This window comes from Chelonoidis abingdonii, chromosome 14 (genome assembly GCF_003597395.2).
Source record: "Chelonoidis abingdonii isolate Lonesome George chromosome 14, CheloAbing_2.0, whole genome shotgun sequence".
NCBI classification, from domain to species: Eukaryota; Metazoa; Chordata; order Testudines; family Testudinidae; genus Chelonoidis; species Chelonoidis abingdonii.
In genome coordinates, this window is record NC_133782.1 from 20,100,942 (window position 1) to 20,115,975 (window position 15,034).

The 15,034-nt window shown below is 45.1% G+C and overlaps 1 protein-coding gene across 1 annotated transcript; it reads left to right on the forward strand.

Annotated features, from left to right (window-relative positions):
* The first annotated feature begins 160 nt into the window (after positions 1–160).
* On the forward strand, positions 161–13,177 carry CCN5 (cellular communication network factor 5). The gene is made up of 5 exons (XM_032767369.2): positions 161–673; positions 3,678–3,894; positions 6,617–6,868; positions 7,250–7,452; positions 10,323–13,177. Exons 1-5 carry the CDS (start codon positions 614–616, stop codon positions 10,344–10,346), a joined length of 756 nt encoding a protein of 251 aa, XP_032623260.1. The 5' UTR covers positions 161–613; the 3' UTR covers positions 10,347–13,177.
* Positions 13,178–15,034: the final 1,857 nt, after the last annotated feature.

The following is a 15,034-nucleotide window of genomic DNA, read 5'->3' on the forward strand; positions in this document are numbered from 1 at the left end:
TGTTGATTTTCCACTGGCAGGAAATGAGAGAATGGGGCAGATATTCCAGAAAAAGGTTTATAAAAAGTGGAATCACTTTTAATGTACAAATCCAGGGATAAACAAGTCCTGCAAGCTAGAAATTCAAAATCCACAGGGAAATAGTTCAGTAAACAAATAGGTTCTATTCATGCTGAGTTTGAAACAGCAGGAAATGGTGACTAAGCATGGAGCTTTCATACCAACCTCAGCTATGGCCAGTTTGCCATTCCCTACTGTAATCTCTCTGAGCTGTGCACACTTTCCTGCATTCTAGTACAGCCTATTCTCCCCTTTTCTGCTGCTTCTCCAAGCCCATGGGAGAATTTCCCTTCTCTTTGCTTTCTCAATGGGCTGCACATTCTCACCTTGAGGTGAGTGGAAATGTCAGCTGGAATGTGGGTTTGAAAAAAAAAAATCTTGATGCTTGTCCAAACCTACTCATGTTTATATTGGAGCCTGTGAGTGACATCAGAGCAGGGAAGAGTATAAACACCAGCAGGACCTTACTCCCAGACTTTTAAAACTGCAAACACATTGCTGCCTCCAAAGTGCCTGGGGACTGATGTGCTGAAGTGCCAGAGAGTAAGGCAGCATGAGAAGCCAACTGGAAAAGCAGCTTCTCTTCTTCTCTCTTCTCTGCATCCTTTCCAAGGTAAGGAAGCTGGGGGCTTTATTCTTAGTCAAGGAAGCTTTTGGTTCTTACTTATAAAAGCAACCTGTAACCAATAGAAACCAGCTATGTAACTGCAACAATTCAAAGATCTTACTATGTTTATTAGTATGCAGGCTGCAAAATGTATCATATTCATGCAACCCTTGCTGGTAGAGGCAGGGAGTTCATGACTATCAGAAATGTTGAAATAAGTAGCAGTGATTTAAAATTAATGATCCAAATGTATCTCTCGTGCAATTCCACTAAAGGCAAAGGAATGACAACAAGGTAAATTTGGACCTATATGCATGACCCATCTTCATTATTAATTGTGTCCAAGGCTCTGGCATGCATACCTGCTACCTGCAGACAATTGTAGTAATGGTTTACAGACCTACTTCTCCAGATTCATTGTCCTGCACTGAAGCCTCTAGGGACAGCAAGCCAAGCAGCCAGCACTGCTTTTTCAGGATTACTCAGTGATTGTCCAGTTTCACTCCCAAGATGCAGTGAAGCACATGTACAGCTGATGCCTCCTACAGGATTTTGGTTGCTCTAAAACTTTTTTCCCTGGATCTGAAGTGCTGTGTGAAACAATTCCCTGTGCAAAAAGCAGGAAAATTTAAAACTTTTGAATTTTTCAATTGCAAATTTCTTGAAATGCTGCTTGAGTACCTTAAGTTGGACACATCACAAGCAATGAGATCATTGCAGTGTGATGCCTATTTGAATTTTAACCTGCATACATGTGGCCTATAATCATTAGGACAAATTGTCATCTAAGGACAAGCTAACTACAAAGGAACAGAGGAAAACAGGATTAATGGAACTAGATCAGATCAATCGTCTGGATAATTTTTCCCCAATAGTGGCCTACAGTAGGTATTTCATAGGCAGATGAAAACCCATTACAAAGATACATCTGGCCAAAGCTGTACATGAAGAAAAAATTTCTTCCTGACCCTTGTAGCTCTCAATTATTTCCTGAAGAATGATGATTGATAGCCCTTGTTATTTCATCCTAGCCAGTGTAACTGTAGCTATTGTACCTATGCTTATTCCTGTAAATCCCACTACACTTTTGTCTCAGTAATAGCATAATTCAATAATAAAAGAGTATTAATGAGGGGATTGTGCTAGCTATCTTGGATACATTTGACTCTGGTGCCTGCCACTGAAGTTACTACAGAGATAAAGGATCATCATGTGAGTTGCACTGATGCCGATGAGGAAAATATACAGCAGCACCAAGATTCATTCTGTCCAGGTATAGGTTGCAGAATGGGAGCGTGTTGCTATGAGACATGCTGCTAATGAAAGAGGGAAAGAAAGATGGGAACTAATATGAACATTTCAGTGGAATCCACAGATTGCTCCCCTCATTGTCAGTCTCAGCAGAGAAGCCAAGGTCTGAATCAGCATAGAGACTGAACTCTGCTCTGGCTGCATTTAGTGGGCAGGAATACATGGCACATTGGTAGGGGCAGCGTGCGTTCATAGGAAATTTACTCTGCTGCTGTTCATGTTGTACACAAGGGGGCTATCAATCCAGCATCTTTCACCAGCAATGAATTCATTTGAAAAATACAAATGGAAAGCTACTGATATTTTTTCTGTGATAACATATCAATATTCACAGCCCAATTTGCAAACAGGGCCCTTTCTGTGTCTGCAAAATATATTTGCACACAGGTAATTGTGCATACAGAATGGATAATCAATATTTATATCTATCTACCTACCTAAACTCCTGCAGGTCACTGCACTGCAGATCAGCTGACTGTCCATGCAAACTGGCATTTGTGCACAAACTTTCCAAAGCAATTATTCATTCTATCTGAGCAGCCATATTTTCCAAGTGCAACTAAGCTCTCATTGTTTGAAAATTACAGCCAAATGTGCCACTTGCACAACTGGCCAAATTGGTGCAGAGGCCGCAGCAGCTGGGGCTCAGAGCATCACTAAGGACACACTATGGGCCAAAGTGAGAAGTAGTGACACTCACTTGGGTTCACTCATTTGATTAAGCAAGCCTCATTTTGGGTACCCATAGAATATAGTAAGATGTCCCACTGCTTTGATAGGATGTAATGCCTGTAGGCAATGTACTACTGTTCAATAACTCACTGTGTTCAATGTACTACTGTGTTCAATAACTCACATTTTAACTGCTCCACAAAATTACACAAAAGTACAGACTAGCACAGCCCATTAACAGTGTAACACACTTAGGAGCTGTTGTCTAACACCTGCACCATTTTTTGCACCACCACACTGTGTCGGTGTATATAATTGTTGTTGAGCCAAGTCCTGAGGCTGTGATTCAGTTTCTATTCAGTCCTTACCACCTGTTCTCAGGCTAAACTCCTGTTAAAGTACCAAAATGGTAACAATACTTAATGCTTACCTAGTACTTTACAAAGACTGTGTAAAAAATAATTAACTCAAACCCCAGTTCCAGGGCAGGTCAGTAGTATCAACCTCATTTTACCAATGGGGAAACTGAGGCACAAAGCCATTATGTGACTTTCCCCAGGCCTCACTGCAAAGCATAGTCATTAAGGTTAGGGGGAAAGAGACGGAGACTCAGGTATTGGAGGAAATAAAGAGACAATGCAATAAGACCAATTCTCATTGTTTTTTTAAATCAAAACTGCACCAGTACATAGGGTGCCCCCCGCAATTCATTCTGAGTATCTTCTAATCTAGGGTTTAATCCTGTATGGTGCTAAACATCCTTGATTCTCATTGGTTTCTGTGGGGGCTGAAGATGATCAGAATCTTGTGGTATCAAGCCCTATAGGAACAGTTGTTTTCAGATCTATCTTGAAGTCTCTCTGTGGAATGCAGAGTCTGCTGAGTCGTGCTGGGAACAAAACCCTGACCCCCATGAAACTAAACCCCCAGCAAGTCTGAGGCGAACTCAGTGGGGGGGTCACTGTAAGGCTGCAGCATCAAGCTGAGGAAAAACCCTTTGCAAGCACTTATGGTTTTGCCTCTGCAGGTCTGTACTCAGCTCTGCCGGACACCATGCTACTGCCCCTGGATCCCACCACGCTGCCCTCCCGGTGCCCCTCTGGTTCTGGATGGATGCGGCTGCTGCAGGATATGCGCGCGACGGCTGGGAGAGCCCTGCAATTACCTCAACGTGTGTGATCGGAGCCAGGGCCTCATCTGTGATTACAGTGACGACCACCTGGGGAGAGGAGGAACCTGCAACTGTGAGCACATCCCTTTACTCTTTTCATTAAGGCCTGGCTGACACCAGGAGAATGGCTCCCTCAAATCCCAGCCTGTTCAGCTAACCCCATCCTAAAACTGTTGGGAGCTGCAGCCAGACCAGGCAGCCTGACCTGCTCTCCGCTCTCAGAGGAGTGGTTAATAAAAAGTGGTTCTCGACGCCTGGTGTCTGCTCTGTGCTGTGGCTCAAACCTGTTTGTAAGATGGTTTTGCTGACCTGGTTTCAAAGCCGGTTAGAATTTTGAGGGAAATGTTGCCAATATCGATCAGCCCACAGAGCTAGCAAAGAAAACAACTGAGCTGAAATTTATCTGGAACATGCTTATATGGAACCCCAGATCTGACATTTCATCCCCAACCAGGTCTGTTAAACAAAGGCTCTGACCTCAGCGCAGGTAATAAACACAGAACCTGGACTGAGTTTTATACCACGTCATCAGCTTCTGTTCTCTCTGGAGTTCTCACGTTAGCTGGCAGGAGCATAAACAACTCATTGAGTTTGTGTCCTCAGAGAGCTCAGATCAGCTGACAGGGATGTGAGCTGAACAAACATCAAACCTTCCCCTGGTTAGAAGCGCTAATGGGCAACGAATCACTTCCTTCAGGGGGTTCCCAAGAAATGGTAGTTGCTGCTAGTTTGGAGGACCTACCCTTCTTTTTCAGGTATTTCTGGGATGCTCGATACCATAGTACCTAAGTTCCCATACCACTGGGCTCTGTGCTGTGCTAGTGGGCAGTGGGGCTGTCGCAGTCCTAAAACTTTGCAGACATGAAGGACATTTGCAAAGTAAAGAGTCAGTGTTCTCTTGCAGGCTGATGAACCTCTTCTCTGAGCAATTCACAAGGAAGTAGGCGAGAAGGTTGGGAAGGAGCATGGGACCCCTATGGAGGAGAAGCAATAGCCTCTATTGAGAAGCTCTTCTTTTTCCCTCTTTCTCTCTCTCTCACACACACAGACACACTCTTCAGTCACTCTCTCAGTGGCCTGATACTCTTCAATCCTGTTCAATCTTAGTTTATCCCTTCAGGACTCTCTCAGGCAAGAACACAGCATCCTACAATCCCACACAGGGTACATCGCTGCCAAGGTACATTTCTTCTGCTGATGACACACCAGACAGCAGGCAATGAGAATAGGGTCCCATCCTATATCTGCTCACCTTCTGTCTTCTCAAATGAGACCTTCGAAGCACATGGGCTACGGGACCACGTGGCTGCTGCTCCTCAAAAGTTCTTTCCATCCAGGGGAAGCTGGCACTGCCAGCACCACTTTCAAGGCCTAGTTTACACTACACTACAAATTTAGGTCGATGTAAGCTGCCTTACATTGACCTAACTCTGTAAGTGTCTACCCTAAAATGTCTCTCCCACCAATGTAACTCGCCCACGACACCAACTTACTAACTCCTCCCCTGTGAGAGGCATAGCACTTAGGTCAATGTAGTTAGGCTGACAGTGTGTCAGTGTAACACTGTGTTGCTTACATCAACTGTCGCGGCCTTCAGAAGCCATTCCACAATGCCCCACACTGACAGTTACAGGGGCACAAGTGCTCCTGGTGAGGACACATACCGCCAACACAAGGAGTGAAGTGTGGACATGCAATAGCGATTCACTTACTGCAGTGGTTGCACATCGATTTAACTTAAGCTGACTTAATTTTGTACTGTAGACTTGCCCCAAGAGGAAGTCTTTGGGGTTCTGACTCCACCCAGGACAGGGAGGCAGCAGCCTGAAAGCTTTACATTCAGTGTGTTGATCATATTGAGAGTGACTCTCACTCAAGAAAAACGCAGCAAGACACCTGTTGTCTTGCTCCAGTGAGGAATCCCCTACAAGAGCTGCTGCCTGTGGCCCATGAGGGTCCAGGTTTCAGGCTCAGCAGAGGAAATGGGCTGGATGCACACAGAATGAGCTCAGCCTCTGATGAGGGATCCTGGTGAGCTGCCCCAGTGGCTGGCTGCTACCATCTGGTAGCTGAGACTACTGAGAAGGCTGGACTTGGAGTGTCCTCGTGGAATATGCTACACACTGATGGTTATTATTTATTTATTAGTTAGTGCTGGTCCAATGATTCATCGTGAATAAATTCTCTGACACATTTTGGCATTTGTCTCAGAATTAAGCACACGTCATTGTTTTCATTCTCTCACCAACTCTGCAGAGGGACAAATGATATTCTTTAAATAATTAATCCAGGAATTCTTCGCACTAAAAGGTTTATTTGAAAATAAATTATGTCACTATTAGACCAGTTCTATTCTTATTTAACATTTGTATCCGGTGCCATAGGCATGCCCGGTGGACCACAGAGAGAATTCAGCTACTTCTCTTTGTCCAAGCACTTACTTACATTGTGATCACCACCCCCTGAGCAAGGAGAAAAACTCAATACCTGGTATGAGGAGTTCAGCAAATAGACGCTGTAGCTTATCATAGCCCCAGCAAAAGCCAACCAGTTGGCTAATCTGGTCGGTTACCTCCTTCACCTGGCCACTCTGAGTCAGATGCAAAGCCCTTTGGAGTTAATGGAAAGACACTCTGGTTTCAGTGGGCTTTGGACCAGGCCCTAAGTTGAGCCCACAAATGACCGTTTCCCCTTTGTAATTATTGTATGTTTACCCTCAGTGGCACCTGAGTCCTTCTCTCTGTGTTTGATTGGTCGCTTTGTTACTGTTGGGTTACTCTGGATGTTGGTTGTAGTTGAGGAGGGAGACGACAGCTGCGAGGTGAATGGAAAGGTCTATCGAGATGGTGAGGTATTCCAGCCCAGCTGTAAGATCCAGTGCCGCTGCTCAGATGGAGGCTTCACCTGTGTACCCCTCTGCAGCGAGGATGTCCGCCTTCCCACTCCAGACTGTCCCCATCCGAGGCGTGTGGAGGTCCCAGGGAAGTGCTGTCAGGAATGGATCTGTGAGAGGCAAGACAGTCACTTCGTTCAGGATGCCAGGCCAGGTAAAGTCCTAGGTAAAGTAGCAGCCCTGGAAGGTACATTCACCACTGAAAGGGTTAAACCAAATGGACCCTATTCTTGCAATTGTGTAATGTGCATTGTGTAACCTGCAACAGTGAACAACTAGGCAACAGTTCCTAAAAATGCCTTATCTTTGTTCTGAAGGGAGCCCTCTAAGGGTGAGATGACAGATCAGTCTACATGGCCCATTCACTCATCAACTTCTGGACATCAAAAGGAAAAAGCCCACCCCCAACTCATTTCACAAACTGCAGGCGCTCCTTGGTCATTACCAGCCTGGGCTGGATTCGTACCACTGGCCAAGAGCAAAGTACATTTGTGTGTGGCTTAAAAGTCTCTTTCCATGACTCTTCCTTGTCCAGTTCTTAGGCCGCCTGGGACAGCATCAGCAAGCTTATCCTACCTCTGTGAAGAATGGAGCACAGAGTGGAGTGCCTGCTCTGCAACCTGTGGCATGGGGATTTCGACAAGGGTGTCAAACCAGAATCGGTACTGCAGGCTCGAAATTCACCAACGTTTGTGCATGCTCAGACCCTGCCAGGCTCTCCCAGGAACATCTAATACAGTAAGTGTTGGCTTCAGCCAGTAAAACACTGCTAGCAGGTCGGTAGTTGGCAACAGATTTTATAGAACAAGGAAATCCCAACCACCACACTGACGTAAGGACCACGGTAACTCTCTTAGCCGCCTGTGTACACACACACCACTCACCAGCTAGCTGTGTGCCAGGATGAGCTTCTCAGAAAGGCTTTCTCCTTTTTGCAGGCACAAACTGCCTCTAGAAAACCCAAACCTGAAACTAAATTGAGTGCTGCAAACCTGAGTTTTTCCCCACTAACTATGAGACTCCAAGAGCAGTGATGGGTCCAACATGACCCAGCGACTGCTAATGGAATTGGCAAAGCCTGGACATACCCTCTGACAGAAGGTGCATTCACAACTCTCCCGGTCCCCTGATATTTTCCCCTTACTATCAGTGTCATCTACATCAAATCAGGACTGAGACAAAGCTGGTTTGATCTCAGGAATAATAGAGGTTTTTATTAAACTATGAACCCCTTAAAGAATGCCTGTGACGTTCGCTTGGCAGTTTGAAGTGGCAAACTAATGTGGCATTGTGGGCCTTCTCTTCTTTATCGGGCACCTTGTAATACCTCCTGTGTGCAGCATTAGCTGTCACCATCCTGCAGAGTAAGTTACCTTCAGACTAAGGACTGGTCTACCCAATGATTTTTGTACTGATCTAACTAAGTCAGTTGTGGGGGCAAGGGGGGGGGATTTTTTTTTTCCAATATACAGTAAACTGCTGTTTATCCAAAATCCTATTATCCAAACCTCTGAATTATCTGAATTCCTTCCTTGTTCCCCAGCGTGACATACATCAGTGGCTCTCAACCTTTCCAGAGTACTGTACCCCTTTCAGGAGTCTGATTTGTCTCATGTATCCCCAAGTTTCACCTCATTTCACCTCATTTAAAAACTACTTGCTTACAAAATCAGACATAAAAATACAAATGTGTCACAGCACACTATTGCTGAAAAATTGCTCACTTTCTCATTTTTACCATATAATTATAAAATAAATCGAGTGGAATATAACTAGTGTACTTACATTTGTGTATGGTATATAGAGCAGTATAAACAAGTCATTGTCTGTATGAAATTTTAGTTTGTTTGTACTTCACTAGAACTTTTTATGTATGTTGTAAAACTAGGCAAATATCTAGATGAGCTGATGTGCCCCCTGGAAGACCTCTGCAGACCCCCAGTGGTACACGTACCCTAGGTTGAGAACCACTGATGTACTTGCCCTCTGCATGATGGGGAACAAGGAAGGGGTTTGGATAATGCGGAGGTTTGGCTAATACACCAGAGACCTCCTGGCCAGGCCTGTGATGAGGAAGAGGAGCACAAGCCCCTAGCCCCACGGGAGGCTGCCCTGCTGTTGAATGGTTCCTGTGGTAGCGCAGGGAGCCCTCTGCAGCCCTCCCCCCATGGCCCCACTCATACCCTCCTGTGCCAGCAGAACTGCAGAGGGCACCCTGTGCTGCTGCGGGGCTGGTGATGCCCGATACCTGCAGGTGCAAGGGAGGCTACAGTCCTGGTGGGGCAGGGCACAGTCCTGGCTGTGTGTCTCTGCTTTGCCTCACCAGGACTACAGCCTCTCTCTCCCCCCAAGGATCACAGGGAGCCCTCTGAAGTCCCCCAGCCCTGGGAATAAGCAGGGCAGAGCAGAACCCTCCTCCCCACAACACCCCCGGACAGGACAGTGAGGAGGAGAAGGAGGAGGAGCTACCGGCTGCTGGGGAGGCCTTCTTGCCGCTGAATGGCTCCTGCTCTGTCAACTAGACGAACTCCCAATTATCTGAATAAAATCCATGTCCTCCATGCTATTCGTATAATCAGGAGTATAGTATAGTTCTACTGGTGCAACCCCTATATCAATATAAAGATGCGTTAGAGCAGAGGAACATATTCCCCTTCCTGAATGGGCGTGGCTACCCCAGTATATAGCACCTTTATACTGATATAGGTGCATCCACACTGGGGGAGCAGTATAGCTAAAGCAGTACAACGTTTGTGTTTAGAAAAGCCCTTACATAGACTTAACAGTGTATAACCCTACCCCCCCACCCACCTCCCCACACACCCACCTTGACTTCTCTTTACATTTTGTGGGCCAGATTTCCAAACGGGCTCTTTCCCTTTATGGGAGGAATTTGCACCACCACTTCTATATCCACAATAGGGTGACCAGATAGCAAGTGTGAAAAATTGGGGATGGGGGTGGGGGATAATAGGAGCCTGTATAAGAAAAAGACCCAAAAATCGGGACTGTCCCTATAAAATCGGGACATCTGGTCACCCTAATCTGCAATTGCATTGCAAACACAAATCAAGTAGTTAGAGGGGCAATTGCTCAGACTGGTGTCTGCAATTCATTTTGCAGCTGCAAGACTGGTGCTGCATATTTAGTGGGTACAGAAAGAAAAGGCAGACAACAGCCTGGAGCAAATGTAGATCTATCTGCCTGTGTTAAATGGAGTTAGTTCTGACACACATATGGCAGGGATGGTGAAGCCTGATTCGAGGCATAGTTACTAACTAGTATCAATAGGCCAGAGGGCAGGTGCCATCCCAGACATCATCTATCTTTGAAGAAAACAGTATTCCAACTCCAAGAATGATTGCAGGGTAAGAAACTCAGGTAATCTGTGGTGTCACTGAAGTTGCCTTAAAGCACAGCAGTCATGTCCGGTTAGAATGCCATGAGACATTCCTCTCTCGCTGCACAGGTCATTCACACTCAGGTTTGAGAGACATGTCACTGTTAGTGACACTAGAGAAACAATTTTAAGATGCTTTAGTCTCCGGGTTGGCTGTACAGTGTCAGTGGGTAAGAGAAAAGTTACGCTGTCTGCTCTGTCTTTCCAGAGGGCAAGAAGAGGTCGTTTGTAGCCCCTCCCACACCGTTCAGATTTTGGTGTCAAGACTTCATCCCAGCAGCCGGATTGACCCAAGCCCAGGTCGCTATGGTTGCAGTAGAAATGGGTATTCTACGCCCAGTGAAGCTAGGGAAGAACTGACTGACTTCTGCTGCAAAGGAGGATGAAGAATCTGGAACAAGATCCCTGCCCCCTTGCTCGTGCCCATTACGGTTTCTCTAGACAATGTGGGGAAATCCTGCCACGTGTATTTTAAACCGTGCAGTGGCAACGTAAGCTTATTGCCAGCTTGTGACCACTGTCATAGTACGTCCCTTCCAAATGGTGCTGTGTGGGTACAGTCAGTCATGGGATCATGCACGGTCCCCTCTGCGGGAGAGTCATTATAATGCCCCGGCAGGCCAGGCTGTCGCTGCTTTTCCAAGTAGGTTTTTATCATTCAGAATTAAGCAATGGGGTTAGTCTGGGGTTAGTTTTGCACGTGGAGCCTGGGGCTGTCACTCTCAGGCAGGTTCTGGCTACCCCCTGCATGAGGTGATCTCTTAGGAGTGCCGGGATCCCCCAGGAAATGCTCAAATGGAGCAGTCACTGCAGTAGGGGAGGCAAGGAGGGTACAGTAAGGCTGGCTCTTCAGATACAAATGTGCTCGGCGCTCCGGGCTGGCTCCAAGGCTCACTGAAGTCGATGGACAGACTCCCACTGATGTCAGTGGGCTTTGGATCAGGCCCTGAGAGTGCTGTAGAGTGCAATTCACTGTACATGGATTTAAAAGCATTATTAAAGGTTAGCAGATTTCAGCCTCTCCTCTGTCTCTATTAGGGTCCCATGTGGAACGCCCGGCTATCAGCATTGCCATGGGGATGTCTGGCTCGGATTATCCCAGATGCGTGCTCTAAAGCAGTGAATACCCTCCCACAGCAGCACTGGTGCTTCAGGCCTTTGCGATTGGTACTCCAGGATCCCCTCTCCATCTTGGGATGAGTCTCTGTGCTGGGTCTGCCTTCCATTCAGTTGTGTGTCTTCCATACAGCTTTGGCTGCTCACCACTGTGAGACAGGAGTATGAAGCAGGCCAAGTGCCGTGGGGGTTAGAGTAGATACAGTCAAATGGAAGCGATCATTACCTGCTGATAGAGTATGACTCGGAGTTCCTTAACTTGGCACAGTTTCCCAGAAAAGTTTGGGAACCTCTATATTAAAGTATGACTAAAAACCCAAAAAGTTAGAACAAGTAATGGGTACGGCCACCCCAAATCCTTCTACTTCTTCAGATGCAGCCTGCAAGGAGGGGAATGCTTCTTTCCAAGTTCTGGGGATGATTTCTTGATATACTTCTTACAGGCCAGATTTTCAAAGGCCCAGTGTGCCTGTAGCCAACTCCTAATATGTGTATACATTAAGGTTTGGGCACACACAAGTGAGGGGTGCATCAAAAGTGCTGCTCCTTCACCCAAATGTCACACATACTGCTCTGCTTTGTTTTCATTTGCCATCTAATGTCAAGACATTGACTGTCTCAAACATTAGAAAAAACACTGTAGGGAACAATTCTGTACTGACCTTCAGGGAAAGGACTAGACGGCACCTAATACCATAAGTTCTTATCTCTGATTTGTACAGTTCTGTTATTCACATACAATCAGCTCATTATATCCAGCTATCACCACAAATAAACAGCACATATTCAAACAGCACATCAGAACAGGAGTCTTCCTTATGATAGTTTTAATTCACCTTCCCTTCTCTGAAAATACTTCCCTCTGAAAGTAACAATGAAGCTCCTATCCAGCAGAAAGCATCCTCTTTAACATCACTGCATTCCGTCTACAATACCAGTGGCTTGGCATGTCTTTCAACCAGGCAAACAAAGAATTCACACACTGGTGATCCCATTCCGAAGCTCCGGATGTCCCACCTAATATCCAAGCACAAAAACCTAAAGTCCATGGCCAAAACAAAGGCAGCAAAACAGCAAACGAACCGCAAAGCTGGGAAAGGGCCATCTTCAAATACAGAGGTGCTGTTCCAGCAGGAGCAGCTGAAGAAAGTTATTCTGCAGGCAGCCCAAGCTTTATTTTCTCACAGTGATAAACTTTTAGGGTTATTCAAAACTGAAGTTTAAATGCCCTCTAATGGCCTCTATTTAAATCTGCAGAGGCAACACACTTCCTCATCCCGTGGACAAATGTGAACTGCAACTAGAATGGAGCTGTGTTTTAGATTATGAATCCAGACAAGATCTGGCAATTTCAGTTTTGTATTTGTGAATTTGAAAATAAAAATGTGCTCATCTAGCTGTATAGATTGTATTAGTGCATCTCTTAAAGGGAGTGGGCCCTGTTCTGACCGCACACTAGTTTTACACTGGCGAATCTTCACTAACATCAGTGGAGTTTTACCTGATTTACACTAGGGTAAATGAGATCAGAATCAGGCCCAAACAGCTTGGGTATGTCTGCAGTTCAGGAAGGTTAAATTTGGATAAGAGAAACACAGGCAAAATAAAAACATTTAAAATTTCATAACATTTTGTCAGCTGTTTGCAGCCTCTCAGCGTTTCTTAAACACTGTTAAATCTTTCGATTACATTGGTTTCTATTTTAATTTGATGTATTTCTGTACACATGCATATGTACCAGCTGGGGTGTACATGGATGCATCTGAAGAAGTGAGCTGTAGCTCACGAAAGCTCATGCTGAAATAAATTTGTTAGTCTCTAAGGTGCCACAAGTACTCCTGTTCTTTTTATGGATGAATAGTATTATTATTTGCATTAGTGTGGCACTTAGGAGTCCCAGCCATGAACCAGGACCCCAGTGAGCTAAGCACTGGACAAACACAGAACAAAAAGGCAGTTTTGTGTGCATGTATCTGCATATGTTGTACCTGTTGGGCAGTGGTTACATCTTTAGGAATGCGCATGTATGCTTGAGTTGTGTGCATATGCATTAGTTTGTGCCTCTGTACATGAGGATGTGTACCACTTGGACATGGGGAGCAGGGTGTAGATGATTTAAATTATAGTGTCATCTCACTCTCCCTCACTGTGTCAAGTTAACATTAATACACATTACTTTAACCACTCTTCATCTTCCTGAGAAATTATGGGCTGAATTCTCTGCCCTTAACTCAGCACTTACTCAAGCTAAATCCCCACTGACTCCCTGGCTAGAGGATCTGGACCGTTATTTTTCCACATTTTGGGCTGCATTCCCTAAATGTCATCATCATCTGATCCCCCTCCCTATCACACACAAACATGTGAGCACAGCACCAAAATACACACCTGGGAGTGCAGAAACAAAAGTCTGAACAACAGATGGTACTTGTCTCTCCTGCAGACAGAGCACAGCTGCCAAAGGTGAAACTGTCCTGTGGTTGGCTGAGAAGTGTACAATGCTCACTGAAGAATATGCATAATCCTAGTCAGACTCTTTGTTAACCAGCAGAGTATAGTGCATTTAAAGCCATGGAGCAAAGCTCTTTGGAATGCTTTCTTTAAACACCATTATTATGTGTATATGAAATGTAAGTACTCTTTGTTCATTAAGGTGACCCCTTTTGATAAAATATGCTGACAATTTTTCTCTATGTCCTTGTATATAGATAACTGGTGAAAAAAAAGTCTGATGTTTTTCAGTCATCTGTACAGAAAAATGGAGCATAGCTCAGGGTACACATGCAATAAGAACTTATAACTAATTCTCTTTGGTACCTTTATTAAATACGTATCAAATGTTGCTCAAATTCCTCTCTTACACTGATAAGAAAGTCCATGGCTCACAGTTTTTACAAGCAAACCTGAAGTTCTTATCTCAGCTATAACTGACAATACACTTCTTTGCTATCCTTTATTTTTTCTGCAAGATGCCATTTCTCACTGATTAACTAAGCAGGAAACATCTAAATAATAAATGAATACATGCAAATAAACTGGAAGGATTGTTCTTTCCATAGACTGTAGCATAACCAACGCTTACAATTTAATTGTTAGGTTCACAATATTTGGTGTTTTTAAGAAAGCCCCTTGCTCACTGGACACATGATTAGGTGAGACTCTCAGGTCTCATTTTTTAAAGAAGAATAAGTTTCTAGTCTTCATGGTTGTGGAGAAAAGCTTGAAAAGGTCACCCTTAATGCTCAAAGCCAGAAGGCAAATCAAAACTCTAATGTATTGTTTTTTAAAAATGCCCTGATTTTTGTGCCAGTCTCAGAATGGGGCCTGGCTTATGATTTTTGAACAGTTGGGGTTGTTCACAGCATCCTAGAAGGAGGAAGCCAAACCAAACTAAGGAAAAAGTCCCCTTTAAGAAGGCATCCAAACCAACCCAGCTACCAGAGTCCCTAGTTCTGTTATTGTTTTGGGACTGAGGTAGGCTTTCTCTCTTTCCTTTGGGTGCTGGGTCAAGTGAGGAGCTACTTAACCCTCTTCATAAGGCCCTTAGCTCAGAGCCAGCAAACCTACAGTCAGAGAAACAAAGTATCTAGGAGCCAGGCTTATGACCTGACTGTCTGCACCCTCTAATTAAACAACCATACCCCTCTCCCACTCAGCTTCCTTTTCTTGTTTATATAGGCCAGCCCCCAGGGTGGGGAAGAGTGCTCCTTGATTGCACCCATGCTGGCTGTAAGCTTCAGACCATTCCTTAAAGAGGTAGCACACCCTGCCACAGTTTGGCAGTACTTGGAATGGGCTGGCACT